The sequence below is a fragment of the Euprymna scolopes genome, chromosome 32 (assembly GCF_053919585.1).
Source record: "Euprymna scolopes isolate OS-2025 chromosome 32, ASM5391958v1, whole genome shotgun sequence".
Taxonomy (NCBI): Eukaryota; Metazoa; Mollusca; class Cephalopoda; order Sepiida; family Sepiolidae; genus Euprymna; species Euprymna scolopes.
This window is the reverse complement of record NC_136513.1, coordinates 85,024,705-85,048,564: the sequence shown is the minus strand read 5'-3', so window position 1 is coordinate 85,048,564 and position 23,860 is coordinate 85,024,705. Positions and strand designations below refer to the sequence as shown.

The window sequence follows — 23,860 nt, the reverse complement described above, 5'->3', positions numbered from 1 at the left end:
ATGATAAAAAAATTTGATGAAAGCAGGTCTTTTATTCATTGCGAAAGGCACTGCTCCTGTCTTTTTTTCTCCTTTTTATTCGCATTCATTTGAGAAGAGTTAAAGTTTTCCAAGTGTGTGTTTTTCCTAAATTTATTACGTGGATCAAGAAACTTCTCGTTTTGCGGTTGTGCGTTTTAACGATAATAATACATGCTTTTATGAATAATCGTCTATGAGATCTGAATAGACGTTTCGACAATTTAGCAAAGGATTCGTTACAACCCAAACGCATTTCCCGCCTTTCCATTTCATATAAGATGTTTTCCACAAGCATGTCCTGTTTGGCAAAAATGTACCGATTTCCTCCTTCAGAAGAAAAAAAAAAAAATTAAAACAGAAAATTACACTCACATTATATATATATATATATATATATATATATATATATATATATATATATATATATATATATATATATATATATATATATATATATATATATATATATATATATATATATATATATATATATATATATATATATATATATATATATATATATATATATATATATATATATATATATATATATATATATATATATATATATATATATATATATATATATATATATATATATATATATATATATATATATATATATATATATATATATATATATATATATATATATATATATATATATATATATATATATATATATATATATATATATATATATATATATATATATATATATATATATATATATATATATATATATATATATATATATATATATATATATATATATATATATATATATATATATATATATATATATATATATATATATATATATATATATATATATATATATATATATATATATATATATATATATATATATATATATATATATATATATATATATATATATATATATATATATATATATATATATATATATATATATATATATATATATATATATATATATATATATATATATATATATATATATATATATATATATATATATATATATAAAATAAAAGTTACAATAAGTTTACTAAGGTAATCAAAATGGTAAACTTAAAATATATTATAAATATTAAAGAGTTAATATTTACAAGTAAAATAAACTCAGCCAGATGTAAAAAGCTCAATAAAACCGAAAAGGAAATAGAGCTTATAATATGAACAAATGCTTAATAAAACATGTTAAAAGACATCTTGAAAAAGAGTTAAAAACATATTTAATTTTAAAAAAGGAAGCACAAGATAAGTGGATAGTCCTTAATCCACGGAGTTTCGAAGAAATACTCTCCTTCTAATCAGAGGGGAGGAATTAGCAAAATGCAGGATCGTATTTTGCATATAAAAGTATTTAATGAAACTACAAGTAAGTCAAAGATCTTACTTGGTTAAAAAAAGGGTGAGGTAAGGGGAACAGGAGGCAAAAGAAAAATAATAAAAAGATTTCACATGAATGGATAGTCCGGTGAAGGGTAAAAATCCAAAAATGGTAAAATCCAAAACGGTCGAATTTAAAATTTCAATCCAATTAAAATTAAATATGTTTTAACTCTTTTTCAAGATGTCTTTTAACATGTTTTATTAATCATTTGTTCATATATATATATATATATATATATATATATATATATATATATATATATATATATATATATATATATATATATATATATATATATAACTACTTAATTTACTCACATAAAAACGATAAACAACCACAGAATTCGCGCATACGCCTGAGGAGTCCAAGAGTGGATGAAACGCCGAATATTCAGTGTAGCTTAATCGCCATATATATTTTATAAATTACTATATATATATATATATATATATATATATATATATATATATATATATATATATATATACAGTCGTAGCATTCTTTGCATCGATTTTCCTCGGTTTAAACCCAAATATAATGTTTTGCATGGGTTCGAATACTCTATATGCTAAGTTTAATGTTTGTAGACAACAAAATGACAGAGGAGTTTGGTAGGCAAATTTTTTTAAACAAATATATATATATATACACATACATAAAGATATATAGAAAGAAGTTTGTGTTTACTATAAACTTTTTACACAAATATTATGCAAGTATAAATCATGTAGAATATCTACATGAATATAATTACACGTAAAGATGATCATTCCGTGAAAAAACGAAAAAGCTAAATTGGGAATTAATTAAAATGAATGTTTAAAAGAATATGCTAGATGTTTTGCTAGTGAATGCAATTCCAGAACCCATATATAACAAAGTTGTTACTTGTTTTTAAATGAATAGAAATATAATATCAATACAAAAATATAGGAGTATAGATATATTTAGAGTGGAACGATAAATTTAAGTAAATTGATTATTTAGTAGAGCTGACATGTATTTAATGTAGCTGCCTTCAGCCTCAATCATTGCCTCGATACGGGTCCAGAACTCGGAGCATGCCTTTTCCACAAGTGTCGGCGGGAGCTCAGCGAATACTCGTTGGATGGCGGCGATCAGGATGAGTTTAGTGAGTATTGTGGGAGGTCATGTTTGTGATGTTCTCGGCATATAATCAAACGAAATAGTCCAGCGGAATCAGATTGGAGGAGAGGGTGGTCAGTGAGAGAAGAATACAAAGCCTGGGTCTCTTTGGACATGTGGGCCAGCGGCTACGTGATTGCATCAGGGAATCACCACACTCTTCACCATATTCAGGTAAATTTTGGTGTTGACTTTCAAGCTGACTTCAAAGATATGAGGTGATATGATGTGGCCCTCACTTGAAACCACACCAAAGACCATAATCGTGGCCAGAAACTTTTTCATCACTCTGGGCATGTCCCTATTATTCGTGGCAATCCAGCGATGTATTTTGAGGGTGCTGGCAATGGTCCTGTTGTTATAACTTGGATCAGTAGAAAGCATGAATTGTACAGCAGCACATCTCTGATCTTACTCGTTGAACATTGTGTCTCTTTCAAAGATGATAGAAGGCTCTTACCACTCTTGAGATTTGTACAGAACTGGCCAGCAAGGAGATGGCCTGCAACAAAAGAAAAAAAAAAAAAAAAGAAAGAAAACCGGTTTTCATCAAAAGGAAATGGAATCATGTTGCCTTTTGTAGGGCGACACTTTTATCGTTCCACCCTGTATATAGTCTTGGAAGTTTCTTTAAAAATGCAAATTATTTTGTAAGTAAATCAATCAATTTCCTGCATCGTTGAATATTTTTAATTACATGAACAAACAATAGCACCAATGTTCTTAAACAATTTATCAGTCGTTTACCATGAACCACTGTTTCGGCGATTTGAAAATAAAACAGTATATTAAATCATGGCTCCCCAGCAGTGTTGATCAAACACCACCTCCTTCAAAACACATGAACAAAAATATTTTTGATCCTGGATTTAGTTTTTCTTTTACCTCCAGATAAATTTATTAAATAAAATATTCATTACCTATCTCCTCTGTCTCTTTCCGCACAAGTTAACATGCCTATTATTTACAAACTACTGTTTTTATATAATGTTTGGTTGAATCCATTCTACTACTTTTAACCCTCTTCTTTTTATTAATATAATTTTTATATATTTACACTCGTATTTACTCGTACCACTTCTATAATTATTAGTTTTTAAAAATATTAAAAACTAGCGGGGGTACCCGGCGTTGCCCGAGTGTTTGTTTCCGGGACGGGGGGGAGTTTTAAAAAATGTTATGGTAGGTAAGTAGGAAGGATCAAACCCGGAGTCATGAGTAAAAGTAGGAAAATAAAGTGTGAAAAAAAAAAACAAAAAAAAACAAACATCTGCAACGTTAACAGTTCGGCCACCAAGAAAAGTCCATTCCAGTTGTTTAGGAAAAAAACAAAACAAAAAAAAAAAACGACTACGGTAGGTCGGCGCGAACGTGAAAATATAATGTGACTTGTCCAGCACGCTAACCACTACGCCACAGAGCACTGCAGCTTAGGTTAGTGATTTCAAATAACTTCACATGAAAGAACTACGAAGCCAAACCGGTGTTCTCTTCTCAACTGTTCCTTGTGAACGATCCCCAAACGGTGGCAGGAGGAGGAGGAATTTATTAGAGAGAAAATATTTTACCACTTCCATTGATCTTAACCGATTTTGGCCGTGACTTCTCAGCAGAAAAAGTATAGAAATCTAAGATTATCGAGGAATTTGAGAAATAATAAGCCTATAACACACCTCAGATATTGTTCTGCCGTTTGTGCATATTATATTTGCATGAAATATCTTGATTTTTAATCCTATTAATGTCAAAATCAGATGGGAAAAAATGAGTTCATTTTATTTATATAGATATATAAAAATATGTATAAAATTTAAATTAATGTAAATATATATATTTTACATAATTCTATATGTATTGTTTAAGTATATTATGCATTTGTTAGACATATTATACATTACTTATGCGGTTCTGGATATTTTCTATTAATATATATACTAGCGGGACCTGTGGAAATTCCACACGGGACTTATTCATATGTAATATATTGATGTTGGCATTCTGTAAATGTTCAGTGTAAAATGGAGATGCTCTGATATTATTGTAGCTCTTTTGTTAAAGCTGCAAAAGTATTTATCTAAGCTAACACGAAGGCCCAGTAAAGCCTGGTCGTAAAGTACGTTTGAATTATGATATTTTAATTCTTGCAGATTTCCTATATATTATTATAGAGTTAATGTTCTATCAATTTTTATATGTTATGAAGTTGTGATTTCAAAAATAAAAAACATACATCTATATGACTTGGGTGCTTTAGCTTGAATCGAAACCGAAATAAAAACTTATGAAAAAAAAAAATATATATATATATATATATATATATATATATATATGAAAAGTCTTTATTAAAGTTTGATATAGATATGAAAAGTCTTTATTAAAGTTTGTGCCTATTTCCATTCTATGAAGGCCAGGCGCGAACGCAGACCCCACAATTTTATTATACCATCCCTATTTAAGTTAAAACATACTTATCAAAGTATTCTTATGTGCATCTATATAAAAAAACACATGTAAACGTTTTTTTTTTAATTTTTAAATTATATATATATATATATATATATATATATATATATATATATATATCATAGAATCATCTGAAACCATAGCAGCAAGTTTTAGTCTCTCCTCCATCAAGGCCAGAGTTTTCGGGGAGCGATACTTACAACGCAATGACATCCGGTAATGTATTCATCGGTCATAGCGACTTGCTGGAATCCTGACATGAACCTCCACGGTCTAATTCCGTTACAATAATCAACACATATGCTTCCATCTTTAGCAAAACCTGCAATATATATGCATTTATAAAAGTGAGAATTATTAAACATGATGTATATTAGGAACTCTATGTCAGCATCAGGTTATGTTGAAAAAGGTCACACTGAGCGCTTGATAATCAGCTCAGTAAAACAAAATTACCCCCAGGGTCGAATGACAGATGGATAACAAGGCAGGGTCAAAGGTCAAACATCGCAGACAAAACAGTCGAACGATATGAAGATATGACAAATGATGTCACGTTTTTATGATTTTTTTAGGATTTTAGGATTTTAGAGAAGTCTCTCTCGGGAATCCAGGCGAATGAGACATGGCCCATGATGTGGTAAAGTAATGATCTCAGCAAATGTTATTGATGTCAGTCAATCTGCGTCACTCATTTTAGAAAGTTAAGTTTAAGAAGTAAATAACTAGATAGATAATAAAACATGGAAAAAAGTCTCAGCGAACGTCTCCTTGTATCTTTTCTGCATGGAAGTTTTATTGTTTTGTTGGATATTCAGCAAACGACCAAAGGAAGAGAGGTATTCGATAACTTGCACGCATGCTGATTGATTCCATATAAGGAATGTGAGGCCTTCAACCATTATCTATTGGAATGCATAATTTACCAGAAATATTGGTTAAAAGATTAGAACAATCGATGCCACTGCTTAGTCTCAAAAGACAAAGGATACCCCCTATAGGAGAAGTTGCATGTGTAATAATGTGGCAAAAGTTGCAAAATCCCAACCACACCTCTCCTGAATTGGCACTGCTTGATTTCAGTTGCCAGAAGAAGTCCAAGATAACTGGAAACAATGCCGAGATAAGCGGAGAGCCCATACAGCATCTGGAAGTCTCAAGTGGTCACACATCTAGTACTGGCCAGGCTCATAGTTGCTTAACTTTGGTGATCTGACAGAAACCGATGTGTCAAATGTGATTATGCTGTATATTAGAACAATAGACAATAGAAAATAATAAACATTCCAGGATGAAAGAATATTTATATAAATCAACACAACAGAAAGTGAACAACAGTCGGTCACAGAGCGAGGACAAGTTGACACATTTTCTTCGTTGCCTAATATCCACACCACACCCCAGCTATGCGCTTTGACTGATATCAACACCGTCGTAACTAAATTCCAAACTGTTTTCAGTGGAAATAAACAAAATATTATTTTATAGATCAGCTGTATTGTGTTTTATTCGCTGTCAGTGTGTAGATAGTGTAGACCAATGACAAAGTCGATTTATAAATTATATTGACTGAAAAGTACATTTGAATGACTGGAGCGAATACATAACAGATTTAGCAACATATATGATGGATCACGGCCAGATGAAAAGCGGAAGATGAAGCGACTCATACAAGGAGCACTAAGACGCGGCAGCGACCATGATAATAAGCGATAGATGAGCACTTATAAAGAACTTATATTTGGTGGTGTTTGGTGGTTTTTGTTTTACGGCATATCAACCCTTTTCAGGTAATTAAATTCGAATCCAAAGATTTTGAAGAAAATTTTTTAAATAGAATATATTTGTTGTTTTCAAGTCGGTTTCTATTTAACCCATAGTTGGGACCCTAACAGGTACTAACACTCCAGGTCAGAGTGAACCTGGGAGCAATGGCAATTAAAGGGTGGCTCCACACTCCCCAAAGCCCGCAAGCTGGGCTTCACCACTGGATATAGTTTAAGGTCATATCCAGGACCTTTTATTTGGTTTATTGATGGCTCGTTAATTAAAACGTTACAAACACACATACACTTTAAAAATAATCTTACCATGTCTCTGTGTTAGTGTGTGTGTGCCTGCCTGTCTCCATTTTTTCAAAGTGCATCCCTCTCGAGACACAAAGTCACAGAGCAGCGCGAGGCGGGTCAAATGATTGAATTTTTTTGTGGATCGTTGTTTTATATATATAAAAGCTGATAAAATGGTTGCTTAGGGGTCAACATCAAAAAATATTGGAACGTGGCGTAATTTGACTTAAAGTGCTGCTGTACGCTTGCGTAAATATACATTCATACGTTAAAAACGTTTAATTTTTAATCATTTCTTATTCATCTGACGATAGGTCAAATGGTAACGCCCAAAGTTGACATGCTAAACGTTTTGGTTTCGATTCTAACTGATACCACCCATTATATTTTTTTGAAATCACTACTCTCTCTTTCTTTCTTTCTTTATTTCTCTCTCTCTCTTTATATATATATATATATATATATATATATATATATATATATATATGTTTATTAATTATACAGAAGTACAGAAAAACATTGGTACCGTCGGTTTCAAGCCCAACACAACGGGAAACCGTTAATGGTAACACGTAAATAATGTTCAGCTCTCATTGAACATTATTTATGTTTCCCGTTGTGTTGGGCTTGAACCCGACGGTACCAATGTTTTTCTGTACTTCTGTATAATTAATAAACAAATATTTAGCTCTTATAACGAAAAAGATTTTCTTTGTAATCGAGCACTTTGTGTGAATTCTTTCCCTCCAAAAAACAGTAAACAAATATATATATATATATATATATATATATATATATATATATATATATATATATATATAATCGCGGTAAGACACTGATTAGAAATCAGATGAAAAATCAGATGATAGATATTACTTGAAGTAATGCTTTCAGGGCGATCCTAGCCAAAAAGGAGAAGCTCAATATTTAAGAATAGAGCAATATATAAGTTTAGAGGTTATATTTAAATTCTGAAAAAACAACATATAGACACATATATTCGAATTCAGAACTTATTGTTTGACAAAAGGAATATATAGAAGGGATATTCCATTATTGAAAATCCATGGATTAAGGAAATTAAAATAACCCCTTCTATATATTCCTTTTGTCAAACAATAAATTCTTAATTCGAATACATGTCTCTATATGTTGTTTTTTTTCAGAATTTAAATATAACCATTAAACTTATATATATATATATATATATATATATATATATATATATATATATATATATATATATATACACTTGTGCCCGATATTATTCATACCCCCCTTGAAAATTGAGTTTATTAGGTGTAACTTTTGTAAGAATTTATTGTTTACGTCCATATTGATACATATTCTTAATAAACCTCTTCTGATCATTTTCGTCATTTTAAAATCTCGGGATACTTATAATAAAAGAAATATACAGCTATTTATAAAATCTGCAATGTTCAAAAATAATCATACCCCCTTATTTTTTCAGTATTAATCGAGTTTCTGACTGTTTGTTTTCTGTTTGATTCTTATTTTGAATGCTTTTATACAACCTTTGATTAATTTCATTTCGTTTTTTGCATTTTTCAGAAATTAAAATGATATCAACTGAAAACCAATAAAAGAATAAAAATTATTAGAATGGGGAAGAAAAAAGAGCTTAGCAATGATCTTAGGACTAAAATTGTGAATTCACATAAGGATGGTTTAGGTTACAAGTCAATTTTCAAGAAATTTGAGGTCCCTACAGCAACAGTACAGAGCATCATCAAAAAATTCCAGAGCCACCACACAACAAACAACTTGATTGGTAGAGGAAGGAAAAGGAAACTGTCTGCTAGAGCCACCAGGAATATTGTAAGAAGTGTTAATGCAAATCCAACCACCACTAATAAGGACATTTTAGAAAATCTGGAGTCTTCTGGCATAAAAATATCAAGGCAAACATTGCAAAGGACTCTGCATGAAAATGGTCTGAAAGGAAGAAGACCAAGAAGGACTCCATTGCACACCGGAAAACACCTTGCAGCACGTCTAAAGTTTGCTAGGACCCATGTGAATTCTCCAGAGTCCGTTTTCTCAAGTATTTTGTGGACTGACGAAACAAAAATTGAATTGTTTGGCCATATGGATGCTTCTTACGTTTGAAGGAAGAAAGGAGAAGCTTACAACCCAAAGAACACCATACCCACGGTGAAATATGGTGGTGGTAGCCTAATGTTTTGGGGCTCCTTTTCGGCTAGTGGTCCAGGTAGTTTGGTCAAGATAGATGGAACCATGAAGAAGGAGCAATATTTGGAGATACTCCAGAAAAAACATTAGACAGGATGCGGAGAAGCTCCATTTAGGACCAAACTGGGTCCTTCAACAGGATAATGATCCACAACATACTGCCAAAATAGTCAAGAAATGGTTTGAGGATGATCAAATTAATGTTTTGGAATGGCCTAGCCAGAGTCCCGACCTGAACCCTATCGAAAACCTCTGGCACATATTGAAAACTGAGGTTAAAAAGCGGAAACCTAGAAATTTGAGGGATTTGGAGAACTACTGCATTGAAGAATGGTCAAAAATCAGTGTTGATGCTTGTAAAAACCTTGTTGATAAATATCCCAAACGGTTACAGGCAGTTATTAAGAATAAAGGGCATGCTATTGACTATTAGTAAGAGAGGTATGAATAATTTTGAACTAGTGCCATTATTGTTTTTCTTTGTATAATGTTTCAAACTTGCATAATTTATTTATTTGTTGAGTTTAAATTAAATGCTTATGCTTGATTTATTGTTTGAAATCCCTTTAATATTGTCTACCTTCTGGTTTGAGCAATATTCTTATAGAAATCTCAAAGATCCGAGGGGTATGAATAATATCGGGCACAAGTGTATATATATATATATTTTACCAGTGGTGAAAAAACCGGACTAGAGTGCTCAATGTGTAGCCAGAGCAGTATATAAGAAGTTTATTACTGTGAGTCCAGTAATAAATTTCTTATATATATATATATATATATATATATATATATATATATATATATATAATGCTTCTTTGGGGGTACAGAAATATTGCAATCATAATAGGAAGCCTTTTATAATTCATGATTAAAATAAAATGCGTTTTAAAATAAAGAAAAAGGAACAAAGAAGAGGAAAGAAAAATAAAGAGTGGAATCAGCTGACCAGTTTCACCCTCGCTTTCTCAAAGCCGTAGGGAGGGATTTAAAAAACGGGAAATCTTTTTGGGGGCAACATGAATACCAGCGTGTATTCAGTCGCGTAAATGTAGATTTGCGGTATATTAATGTAAGGTAACGAGATGGTGTTTTTGTTACCAATGCATCAAGGAAAGCAATGGATAATTATAATTATACTTTAACGCAGGATGCATTTTATTTAGTAGGGAGAAAATTTTTTTTTCTCTGTTTGGTTATTGAAGAGACAATAAGTATTGTCCACATATCGATAAAAGACTAAGGGTTTCATGGGTCCAGAAAATAATTGCTTTTCATAAAAACTCACGAAAATATTCGCCATTATCGGCCTCAGGACTGAGTCCATATACACACCTTCTATTTGCCGATACATTACATCGTTGAAACGGAATTCAACAGATGTAGTGGCAAATTTCTTCAGCTCAACGAATATGCTGTACAGATATCTATAGCCTCAAAAATCGAGACACAAGTAAATAAGTTGATAATTTCATAAGAACACATAAATTTATTAAGAACCTTAGACTTTGGAATAAAGTCTGCAAAATAAAATGAATCTTTAAGACAGTATTTATTTTAATGTTCTAATACTGGTTGTAAGATCCATTTTGTAACCTTACACTGTGATGACCCTACCATAGATAAAATGGGCCTTAAAGAGATACCTGCTTTGTGAGTTTTAGGTAAACCGTATAACCTTGGACGGATCGGTCCTGAGGGTAAAAACTCACTAGCCATGCTAGAAGGAAGTACACCATTTTTAACCCACTTGATTAATTTATTTTGGAATTTGGTTTCTAAAGAGGCCGTGGAATCATGAGTAGTGACAAAATGTCTGTCATGCTGAATGGCACGGAATAAGTTGTAAAATTGGGTTCTCTAAAATACTTATGAAAATCCAAGTCAAAAATATCTTTATTTACTATAGAAGCACAATGAATTGCTATTCCGTTGTTTCCAACACACCATAACTTCTAAATTTTATTATCGAGCTACAACCGCTAAACAAAACTATAGCAGTATACACAGACATGACAGAAAAGAATAGACACTAAGATAAATATTTTTCCTAAGATTAATACATGCTTATTTATATTTACAGATAAGAATGGTGCTGAAATAACTTACTGGCCCCAACCATGGTAAACATAGATATATTGGACTGTTTGACTGTTTCAGAAAGAGGGTACCCATTAAAATTGCATCTAACAACATTGAAGCATGATACGAACCAAAGAAGCATCAGACCTATCAGAATTTCTGCGAGGATGAATCGTGGGTCAACATGAAGGTGGTCTTAGTCGATGCAAAATAGCAGGAAATTTTTCAATACCCCTTTTTACTGTTAATAGAGTGATTGAACAATTCACAAGAGAGGACAAAGAGTGCATAAAACCTCATCCAGGTCGTCCTTAGCTCTATGAAAGAACCTTGCATCTTGTGAAAAGAAATATTGCAGAGGATCCTCAGTGCAAAGCCTCTTACATTGCAACAAAAGCTGGTGTCAGTCACAGAACAGCTGTCAGGTATCTTCACAAGTTGGGCTACTACGATAGAGCTGTGAGAAGGAAACCCCTTCTTCGTCCTCCCAGTATCAAAGGCAGAAAAGATTGGGCTCGTCAGATAGTGAAGAAACCTATGACCTTTTGGACCAATGTCATTTCCTCTGATGAGTCACGATTTGCATTATTTCTCAACAATGGAAGGGCATGGGTATGGAGACTCCCTTTGGCAAAAGTTTGACTTAAAAAATTGAAGCCAACGCTGAAACATGGGTTTCTCGGTTATGATATAAGATGCAATTTGGAGTTATAGTTGCTCAGACTTTGTGGAGTGCGAAGGAAACATCAATTCTGCTAAATATGTTTCAGTATAACATGAAAGATTCCTATCAATATTCTCAAGTGATAAAATGAAACAAGTTAACTTCCTGTTTATTGAAGACGGAGCTCCTTGTCACTCTGCTAGGGCGACACAACATTGGTTGAGCCAAAATGGGATTAATAAACTTCCATGACGAAGCCAGTCTCCGGATATGAATCCAATTTAACACCTTTGGGGCATATTAGACATGAACCTTTGCAAAAAGAAAGGGAAGTCATCTTCTAAGCCTGAACTTTTAGCATTATTGCGTCAGACATGGCAAGAAATTTCTCAAAATGATATTCATCAACTGATCAATGCCATGCCTAGAAGGGTCCTAGCATTAACAACGGCTAAGGGAATGTCAACCAAGTATTAGTTATTAAATTTGTGACCATTTATTTGTGATTTTGTATATAGTGATCGTAGCTAGTCGAGTGTTTTTATGAAAGTTTGGTAATGGGGCGGGGGGATAGATTGGAGTAATAGTGTAAATTGGGTAGAATTTGATTATTTATGGGTACGGCTAAAGAAGAACTTGTTTACATTGGATTCGAGGGCTACTATTTTGTATTCAACCGGGAAGCAGACCAGTGGAACAGTGTCCCACAGGCGGGTGTTACACAGATGGGCAGTTCTGGGAAAGAAGCTTTGTTCATGGAATCTGCGTTTAGAGTTAGACACAAGTATCGAGCGGGGAAATCGTAGCTAGTCCAGCGTTTTTATGAAAGTTTGGCAAGGTGGGGGTGGAGACATAGATTGAAATTCACTCGAGCACTTGCCATGAAAATAATGATAAAGCAGAGAAAATTCAAGTGTAATGTGAACAGAGACATCTTGCTTCCCAACACCCTACATAGCATCCCTGTAAATCTGGTTCCAAATAGTAGCCCGTTACGAGTTAATGGCACTGTGCCTTGTTTGGGGTGAAAAAAAAAACATTAAAAAAAAATGGTGAGACAACAAGGTATGGCTAGATCACCAAAATTGATGATTTAATAGGAAGTTGTTTACGTTAGATTTGAAGACGACAAAGTTATATTCAACCAGCAAGCAGACACACGGGATCAAGCGAGAATTACGTAATCCTTTTTGCTATTTACCATAGACGGCGTATGTAGTTCCATGTGCGAAGGTCAAGTTGAAATTCAATACTATAGTCGTTCTGTTCATTTTATTTATATTCAACTTGGAACGATCTCCCTGAAAATAAGAAAAATAACATTATACAAAAAGAATGTATGCTTTTTGAAAAAAAAAAAAAATGATATGACATATTTAAAAAAAACAAAAAACACTGTGATATTAAATCAGGAGTACAATCTCAAATACCTTAGTATGTGGATTGCAACTGGCAGTAAGGACATATGTTATTATGTATATGTTATGTATGTGGATATATCCCGCATTTTGCTAATTCCTACCCTCTGATGAGAAAGAAAGTATTTCTTCGAAACTCCGCGGATTAAGGACTATCCACTTATCTATGGTTTCCTTTTCAGATTAAATATGTTTTTAACACATTTCAAAGTGTTTTTAAACATGTTTTATTAACTGTTTGCTCGTATATATATATATATATATATATATATATATATATATATATATATATATATATATATATATATATATGTTTTCAAGTAAGATCTTTGACTTACTTGTTGTTTCATCAAATACTTCTGCATGCAAAATCCGATCCCGCATTTTGTTAATTCCTACCCTCTGATGAGAAGGAAAGTATTTCTTTGAAACTCCGCCGATTAAGGACTATCCATTTATCTAGTGTTTCCTTTTCAGATTAAATATGTTTTTAATTCATTTCAAAGTGTTTTATAACATATTTTATTAACAGTTTGCTCATATATATATATATATATATATATATATATATATATATATATATATATAAGGGTTCCTTCAGTCTTTGACAGGCTATAGATACCCACGAAGAGGTGCCTGCGCATTAAATTTTTTGTGGCAGGAGGTGCGCAATCTCCAACCACACCTCCCTGGGTCGACATTGTTAAATACCAGTGGCAAGTGAAGTGTATGTACAGAACGACTGGAGATAAGCAGAGAGAACATACAGTGCATAGAATTCCCAAATGGTCACCCATCTGGTACTAACTAGGCTCCACGTTGCTTAACTTTGGTGATCTGAGGAGAACCGATGTGTCAACGCGATTATGCCATATATATATATATATATATATATATATATATATATATATATATATATATATATATATATATATATATATATATATATATATATATATATATATATATATATATATATATATATATATATATATATATATATATATATATATTAAAGTGATGGTTGTGTAGTTCCAACGAGAGAAAAAATGTATATTTAAAAGAGTGTAGCCATTAACAATTGTGGTTTTTTTTTAAAGGTTTTCATCATATTTTTATTTTAAAATATTTTTATAACGCGTTTCGAGCTTAGGGTGTGCTCTCTTCAGATGTTTTCGTAAAAAGTTTTTCTTTAAAATAGGAGTTTGTAGAGTTACCTCCGCTGATATTAAATATGTTTTTCAGAGTGATACGTGTGTTCAGACATTCTGACTCCAACTGTAAGTGTTCAAAGTGTCCGGTCAAAGTTATTTTCAAAGAGTGTTTTTTAGTCCATATGGTGAAGGTTTTTATGGGTTTTTTAGGGTTCTTTTTAAAGACTTTCTTTCCCCATGTATAGCATACACTCACACACAATCACACACGCATACATATACATTCATGTACATGTACACATGCACATGCACACATACGCAGGCACACACACATACACACACGTACATACATAGAAATATATGTAGGAGCATACATATATTCCTTCGAATTTTTTGTGCCAAACGCCTTTTGGATTTGCTCCATTATATTTGCTCATACATACATACATACATGATGTATGATGATTGCAACGTCTTGTCAGACGAGTGCCACTCCCTCAGACATTTAAAATCCATGAGCCCAAATATCTGAGGGAGTATCTATACAAATATGATGTTACAGAGTTTTAGCTTTGTACGACAGCTAAGTCTCTCTCTCGGTTCAAAATGTTGAGATCCAGCAACAAGCAAGAGCAAGATAGCCAGCAACAAATTAAACTGCAGACCAGCTTAATGCGGGTACTGGTCTTCCGCTTTATGGTTTTTTTAATCAGAGATTTGCTTCTCCTAGAAAGGTTGCCTTCACCACGGCTTACGGGAGCCCTCTCTACCCCAATACACATATACACACACACACAAATATACACGGTGCTAGTTGGCCGTTGACCCAGAAAAAGAGTTCATTTGCCCTTTGCAAGGTCTTGTTTTTAATCCTTGAGGGAGACTAGCCGCCCTCCTCACCAAACAAGTCTGGTGGGGGAACCAGTTTAGTCGCCGGTGACCCGACCATGAGGAAGGTAGTACTGGGTTACATGGTACCAGTAGCACATGACATGACCTGACACAATATATATGTATATAAATATACATGCATACACACATACAAATATACATACAGACATACATACATACAAACATACACTACAATCATACAAACATACATACAAATATACATATACAAACATACATACAAATATACATACAAACATACATACATGCATACAAACATACATGCAAATATACATACAAACATACATGCATACAAACATACATACAAACAAACATACATGCATACAAACATACATACAAATATACATACATATATACAAACATACATGACCTGACATACATACATACATACATACATACATACATTTAAACAGGCAGGTAAGATTTATATTATAGATGGATAACTTTAAAGGAATATTCGAATATCTATGAATGTTATACAGAGATCAAGTGTTAGTTTCAGGAAGGGGGCCCCTTGATTCTGCGAACTTCGACTGAAGTAAAATGAAATAAAATAACGATGTAAAGCAAATACAACAGAATTGAAACTCGGTGTTTCAGTCATAACGATGCCAATTTCTCATACGTTCAAAACTATACTCACACTGTACAATTTCATGATCCTTGCCCTGTATCGACCCCTGCTGTCTTTTATTGTAAGGAATGCCGCCTTCAGTGCTGAAAAGTTTTTGAAAATAAATTCAACACTGAGGAATGCATAAATAGAAATGTCTGTTTCCAGACTTTTCTTGTACAGGCATTTAAAATGTCGCAGACTCCTGAAAATTCAGTATGTTATTCCTCTACATATATTATTATGAACAATTTCTATGATTCCAGGTTCAAATGAACAGCTACAGGAGGAATTAACCCTAACCCTAACCCTACGAGATAAAATATAGATCTCAAGTAACATCTGTATGTCGCTGTATTAAAATGACAAGTGCTTGTAGGACACGAGCGCCACTCTCTAAGTCTCCGCAACAATAACCCAGTGACAAGCCATTGCAAGATGACTGGTAATTGCTTTTCGTAAGAGTTGTCCTCTACTAGAAGGATTGCCTTCACCACGGCTTGTAGGAGCTCGTTCTACCCCGCTAATGTCATTTACCCATGATTGGGACGTAGGTAGCTGGGCACCAGAGCATGGTCCACACGCCGGTGGGTCGTTGTCACAGCTGGTGAATTTCAAAAATGCAATATGGACATGAGGACAATTTAAAAGAATGTTATGCAGTAAAATTCTGTTTTAAACTTGAAATAAAATGACACAGAAACGTACGGAATGCTTCAGACTTAATTTGGATAATCTAACATAAATTGGGCATCAGTTTTTGAGTGGCATAAGAGATTCAAAGAAGGCAGGGAGTCTATAAGGGATGATGAGAGGTGTTGGAGGAGTAAGGTAGTCAGCAGATCGGAGGTGATTGGCCAAATAAAGAATTTCATGGACAAGGACCTTTATGTGCCTATAGAGACAATAAGTGCACAGTTTGATGTCAGTATGGGAAATGTATACACAATTATTTTTGAGGAACTGAAGATGCGGAAGATTTGCGTGAAGTTTGTCCCAAGCGTGTTCCAGCCTTGTCATAAACTAATTGATCAAGACAGTTCCTCACGCTACCTATAGTCCAGAGCTTTCTCCCTGTAACTTTTTTTTATTCCCTTTGCTGGAGGACAACCTTAGAGCCTGTTGTTATGATGCAATTAAGAAGATAAAAGAGGCTGTGACGAAGGTATTTGACATGCTCACACAAGAGGACTTCCATGGGGCCTTCTAGAAGTTATTGGAATGGTACAACACGTGCATTGCAGCCGGAGGAGATTACTTCGAAGGGGACTAGAGTTTCATGTGTGTACTATCAATAAAAATGCCAATACAAAAAATGTCTGGAAACTTAAATATAATCCAATTGTTTTGCGGCATTAAACGTCCAAAAAAGAAACAACACCAAAGTTTTTGAATTTTTGAGATGAGGATTGGTTATTCATATTATTTGGATTATTCGGACTACTGTTCTCATCTTGAGTGTCATTTTTACAATGCTTCGGTCGATGGAACCTCCGAACTTCTTCAGGTGTATCTTGTTGAACTTAGGAATATTTCTGTCGCAGGACCCGTGACACAGTGGCTAGAGTACTTTGAAAAAAATCAATTACAAAAGTGATATTGAAGGTTCAATTCTCAGTGTGGGCGACCGAAAAATACAATTGCAAATTACTTTAGATCTCTATCCAGTCATGGCTGATGGAACAAGAACATGCTACCCTCGTGCAGTAAATAAAAGGTTCCGCTCGAATTTCCGTCCAAATTCCTGAGTTTGACCGACAAAGACAAAAAATAAGAAAGAAATTCAACAAGATACACCTGAAGAAGGTCGGAGGTTGCATCGACTGAAACGCTGTGAAAATCACACTCAAGATAAGAACAGTAGTCCGAAGAATCTAAATAATATGAATAACGAAAAAAAGGAATTGACAAGAAATTGTAATAATAGAAAATGCAGGAGTAATATCCGATTTGGGGATGTAGGAAAAATCCAGCTCCCCAATATGGGAAACTCTGGTTTGAGAGAGCCTAGAACGATTTCTTTTTCACTGACTGAAGAGAGAAAAGATGAAGTTTAGTATCAGAACAGCTACTACAGAAATTGCTTCAAAAGACCAAGATTGATGTGCATTATTGTTGGGACAATTAATCGGAATCGGAATCGGGATTCGGAAAAATCAGAACTTTTGGGGGTATCGGAATCGATATCAGAATCGGAATAATTTGTGCCTATTTTCTGATGCCAAAAGCGATTCCTTTAATTTTTTTTTATTTGATTTTTGTTTACTGCTTTTAGTAATAAAAAAAGAAGAAATATTTATTGATTTAAACTCCCAGTAAAATTAAAATCTCTAGATCACCCCCTCACAAGTTTGCTTTTAGGTTTTTTTGAATGCAGTTTGCAATTTGGAGACGGAATTGTTTTTGTTGAGATAAGTGATTTCAATCATGCTTTTTATTTTAGATTTAAAATATTAACAACTCCATTTTATTTCAGTATTTAATTTGTGTATTTCTGTTTTATTAAATGCTAGCTTTTTTTTCTAGCCCAATACCGGCTTCCATCTTATCTCGAAATTACTTATAACGGCACCAACTTACTTTCGGAAGAACCCCCCCCCCCATCAGCCTTTTCTTTTATATCATAAGCTTCTTAAAACGTTACTAGCTTAAGTTCAGAATAAAATCACGATTTTCTTTTAACGGCTAATTTAAAAAAAAAATGTTTTGAACGCTACTAACTGAATTTCTTTCAATGCAGTTTGCAATTTGGAGACGGAATTGTTTTTGTTGAGATAAGTGATTTCAATCATGCTTTTTATTTTAGATTTAAAATATTAACAACTCCATTTTATTTCAGTATTTAATTTGTGTATTTCTGCTTTATTAAATGCTAGCTTTTTTTCTAGCCCAATACCGGCTTCCATCTTATCTCGAAATTACTTATAACGGCACCAACTTACTTTCGGAAGAACCCCCCCCCCATCAGCCTTTTCTTTTATATCGTAAGCTTCTTAAAACGTTACTAGCTTAAGTTCAGAATAAAATCACGATTTTCTTTTAACGGCTAATTTAAAAAAAAAATGTTTTGAACGCTACTAACTGAATTTCTTTCAATGCAGTTTGCAATTTGGAGACGGAATTGTTTTTGTTGAGATAAGTGATTTCAATCATGCTTTTTATTTTAGATTTAAAATATTAACAACTCCATTTTATTTCAGTATTTAATTTGTGTATTTCTGTTTTATTAAATGCTTGCTTTTTTTTTCTCCTCGTACATATGTTTATTTATCTACCGAGTTAATAGCAAAAATTACGAATTATTCTCATTTTTAGTTCGTGTGAGGGGAATCTATCACCATACTTTCCCTTAAACACGTCTGTTGGACTTTTATTAAGTACAATACTTAATAGTTTTTTTTTTTTTTTTTTTTTTTTTTTAATGGAGAGTAGAAAACGCATTGTGGATGCGTTATCGGCAGCTCCTGTTACTCTCGCTTCTTCTTATTTGTCCCTCAGTCCTCATTTTTTAAATGAGTGATTTTTCGGACAAAGGGAGAAGAAAAAGCTGTTTTCTAGGTTGGCAGTATTTTTGCGAACAGTTGGCTGAGATGGCGGAAATTTTCTGTTTCTATGTCTATCCTTGTAGCCATGTCACTAGTAAGGGTGCTGGAGGTAAACGTTTTGTCTGGGCTGACGTTATCCGCCTGATAGTCAGGGACCCGAACCTTGGATTAACCACTAAGGAGGCTGTCCTATCAGCAGGTGCAAAGTACTGGGGCTGCTGTATTGCCATTCGGTGAATGGATTCTGGACCATGCAGTAGCTTCTGGTGGGGCCTCTCGATGCCATACTAGTGGGTAATTGTTACGGCTTTACCTTATCATTAGCTACAAATAAAAAAAAAAATTCTTCGTTTCTTTTTCTCTCTTAATTTCCCCTCTCTGCCCTGCTCTAAGTAAATCTGTCGACCTAGTCCACAAATTCCTAAATTTCATCATGACAAGTTTCAAGAAAAAATACACGATTAAACCCGGTTCTCCAACTTCCAACGTAGACCCCTACTACCATGTCTCCTTCTCCAACATCAGGGGTCTTCGTTCTAACCTTCCAGAGGTTGAAACCCAATTACAGGAGACTAAACCAGACCTTTTATTTTTAAGTGAAACTGGCATTGGACAGGCTATTTCCCTAGATGAGTTTGCAATTTCAGGATACTCTAACTTAACTTCTAAATCTGACCCCCAAGATCGCCATGGGCATGGAATATGTGCCTATATTAGGGATAGCTTTCCATGTGGTAAGGACATCTCCAGAGAAGATCCTAACTTACCCTATATGTGCTTCCGGGTTGCTTTAGCTCACACTACTGCATTTATATTTACTCTCTATCGCCCCCACAACAGCGGAGTTACTATCTTTCAAAGCATATCTGAGAAAATTGACCAAGTCCTTTCTACTTATCCTTCAGCTAACATTCACATATGTGGAGACTTCAATGTTCACAACGTCGAATGATTGACCCACTCAAACAAGACCGATGATGAGGGGAGGTTCTGTCATGATTTCTCCATTGCCTATGACCTCACTCAGATTGTTCAGGAACCTACCCGTGTGCCCGATAATGACGGCCAGTATGCGAGCCTACTAGACCTTTTTCTCACAACTTGCCCTGAACTATGTTCAGTTTCTGTTCTGTCGCCTCTTGGATCTTCCGACCACTCTGTTGTATCAATTAAGATAAAAATAAAATGTAATAAGTCCCCAGACGTACCTCTTCATCGTACAGTATATCGATACACTAAGGCTGACTGGGATAGCTTCCGTACATTTATATCTGATCTACCTCTGCATTCCATGTTTAAAAAGGATGTGTCCTCTATAGTATTAGACCTAACTGAATGGTTAATTGTAGGTATTGACCATTTCATACCCTCTAAAAAGTTTCAGCAAAAACCTAACAGCCAGCCATGGTTCTCTCCAGAATGTGCTGCTGCCATTGCGCACAGAAATCACTTTTTCCACTGCTTCAAACGTAATAGATGTATGGAAACTAAAGCCGTTTTCAGGACTGCCAGCAACCATTGTAAGAAAGTAATAAGGAACGCAAGAGTGTTGTATGCTCAATCTGTTAAGTCCAAAGTAGCTGAGCAGCGGCTTGGTTCCCACCAGTTTTGGCAAATAGCAAACAGAATCCTGAACAGAAGCGTGTGCTCCATCCCAACTATTATCAATGGACCTGAGGTAATCTCGTCAGCATCAGACAAAGCCAAACTCTTTGTCAAGAACTTTGCAGCTAATTCTACCCTTTGCGACCAAGACCGCCAACCCCCAATATTTCCTCCTGTATCAGAAAACACGCTATGTGATATACGTATATCTGTACGTGATGTTGCGAAGCTAATCAAAAACCTTGATTCGAGTAAAGCAACTGGCCCTGATGGTATTCCAATTATAGTACTCAAAAAACTTCAACCTGAATTAGCGCCCATACTTACAAAACTGTTTAAACGTTGTCTTAAGGAGAATAGTTTCCCATCTCCCTGGAAAATCTCATCAGTATGCCCTGTATTTAAGAATTCAGGTGATCGCTCATCCCCCTCTCAGTACAGGCCAATAAGTCTCCTGTGCGTCATGAGTAAGTTGCTAGAATCTGTGTTAAATACAGAAGTAATCAAACATCTCAACAAAAATAACCTTCTTAGTGACACTCAATATGGTTTCCGTTCTGCTAGATCTACAGCAGATGTGCTTACAGTTATATCGCATAGGATTAGCAAATCTCTCGACGGTGGCAATCTTTCTAGGGCAATTGCTCTTGACATATCTAAAGCCTTTGATAGGGTATGGCATAAAGGTTTACTTCATAAGATCGCTAGCTATGGTATAGCTGGAAAAGTCTTCTCAATTATTAAATCATTTCTTTCTGATAGGTTCATAAGAGTAGTAGTTGAGGGGCAAAAATCAGAAGCTCACAGTATTAATGCCAGTGTCCCTCAGGGATCCATCCTGGGCCCAACTCTTTTCCTGATCTACATTAATGATCTTCCAAATCATATCCTTACATCATCTGTAGACATTTATGCTGACGACACTACTATTTATGGTACCACATCTAAGACAGTAAACGACCAAGTTCTCTCCAATTCTCTCTCCTCTGATCTTGAGCACGTAGTACAATGGGGAAAGGAGTGGCTGGTTACTTTTAATGCATCTAAAACCAAGCTTCTCTCTTTACATCATCAACATTCTAATTCACATTTGTCATCAATTGAAATGAATGGCTCTCGTTTTCAGGAGGCCTCAAGTTTTGACAAGCTTCTGGGCTTGACCATTACTCCTGATCTTAAATGGAACACGTATATCAAATCTGTTGCCAAGGCCGCTGGAAAAATGGTGGGATCTTTCTATCGATCCAGTAGATATCTCACTGCTGATGCTATTCTCTACCTATATAAGAGCCAGGTACGTCCAAGGATGGAATACTGTTGCCACATCTGGGCAGGAGCTGCTAGAAAGGACTTGTCCTGCCTTGATAGAGTTCAAAATAGACTTCGTAGCCTCGTAGGAGATGTCCTTTTCTCCTCCTTGCAACCTCTATCTCACAGAAGAGATGTTGCGAGTTTGTCTCTGATGTATCGTTATTTTCATGGAAAGTGTTCAACTGAGCTTCAATCTATGGTCCCCCTCGCCAAACTTTCACAAGAAACACTCGTCTAGCTGTAAACACTATCAATAATTTCCCCCACTCTTTATCTGTGCCTAAACCTAAACGTAGATTCCATGAACAAAGCTTCTTTCTTAGAACTGCACGCCTATGGAATTGTCTTCCGTTTTCCTGCTTTCCGGCTGACTACAATATGGTTGTGTTCAAGTCTAAAGTAAATAAGTTCTTGATGAGCCGTTCCATATAAGTTATTAAATTTACCAAATTTTCATTACTAATGATTACTATATTGACCAATTTCTACTGTACACTCTTTAACCCTTATCCTTGAGTGGCCTCTGGGCCTTGATAATGTGGTGATACCCTTGTAAAAAAAAAAAAAAAAAAAAAAAAAAGGTCTGAGAAAATATATGTAAATTTAAAATGTGTTTTTACAGTAATCGGGACAAAATAACAATTTTATAGTAAAATATTAAGATTTATAAAGAATCGGAATCGGAATTGGTAATTGTATCAGAATCGTGAATTTTGTACAGAATCTGTAATTGTATTGGAATCGGGAAATATATTGGCATCGTCCTATCACTAATGTGCATATATGTAACGTAGTATCCATGACTACACACGGTCTAACACATAGACCCAACGTGTTGTAGACTCCAACGCAAAAGAGACAAAGATAAGGAATAGGAAAGAAATTCAACTCGTAGTTTCAGAATTTAAGAAAAGGCCTTTATTCCTCAGTCTTCCACCACGTGTGACTTCTCATTACGGCTGTGACGTCACCCACGTCTCTAATTTGAGTGTGATCCTCTGTTTGCATACACGTTCTTCTTTTTATATCTTTTTTCTTCCTCGTCCTGACGTCACTTTGCACAGAGTTCGGCATTTGCATACAGCCGACATACGCGCGTCTGGATTAGGTTACATATAGTTGTCTGGTTATTGTTTTCTAGATGTTCGTCCAATGAAGCCAGTGTTTCTAAAATAATGCTCAATCACACGCAGAACTGTATTGTGCTATAAATTTCTTTATTTATGCAAAAATCAGTGGCTACATATGTGCGTACATGTTTC

At 34.2% G+C, this 23,860-nt stretch overlaps 1 protein-coding gene across 1 annotated transcript in view; it reads right to left on the bottom strand.

The window, feature by feature from the left end:
• The window catches only part of LOC145256122 (uncharacterized), a 25,731-nt gene continuing 1,871 nt past the window's right edge, over nucleotides 1–23,860 (bottom strand). The window contains exons 2-5 of the mRNA XM_080114708.1: nucleotides 16,168–16,241; nucleotides 13,245–13,344; nucleotides 5,212–5,333; nucleotides 1–348 (exon numbers count right to left, since the gene is read on the bottom strand). Coding sequence (XP_079970834.1) covers nucleotides 199–348; nucleotides 5,212–5,333; nucleotides 13,245–13,344; nucleotides 16,168–16,241 — 446 coding nt within the window. The 3' untranslated portion in view covers nucleotides 1–198. The remainder of the gene's footprint in view (nucleotides 349–5,211; nucleotides 5,334–13,244; nucleotides 13,345–16,167; nucleotides 16,242–23,860) is intronic.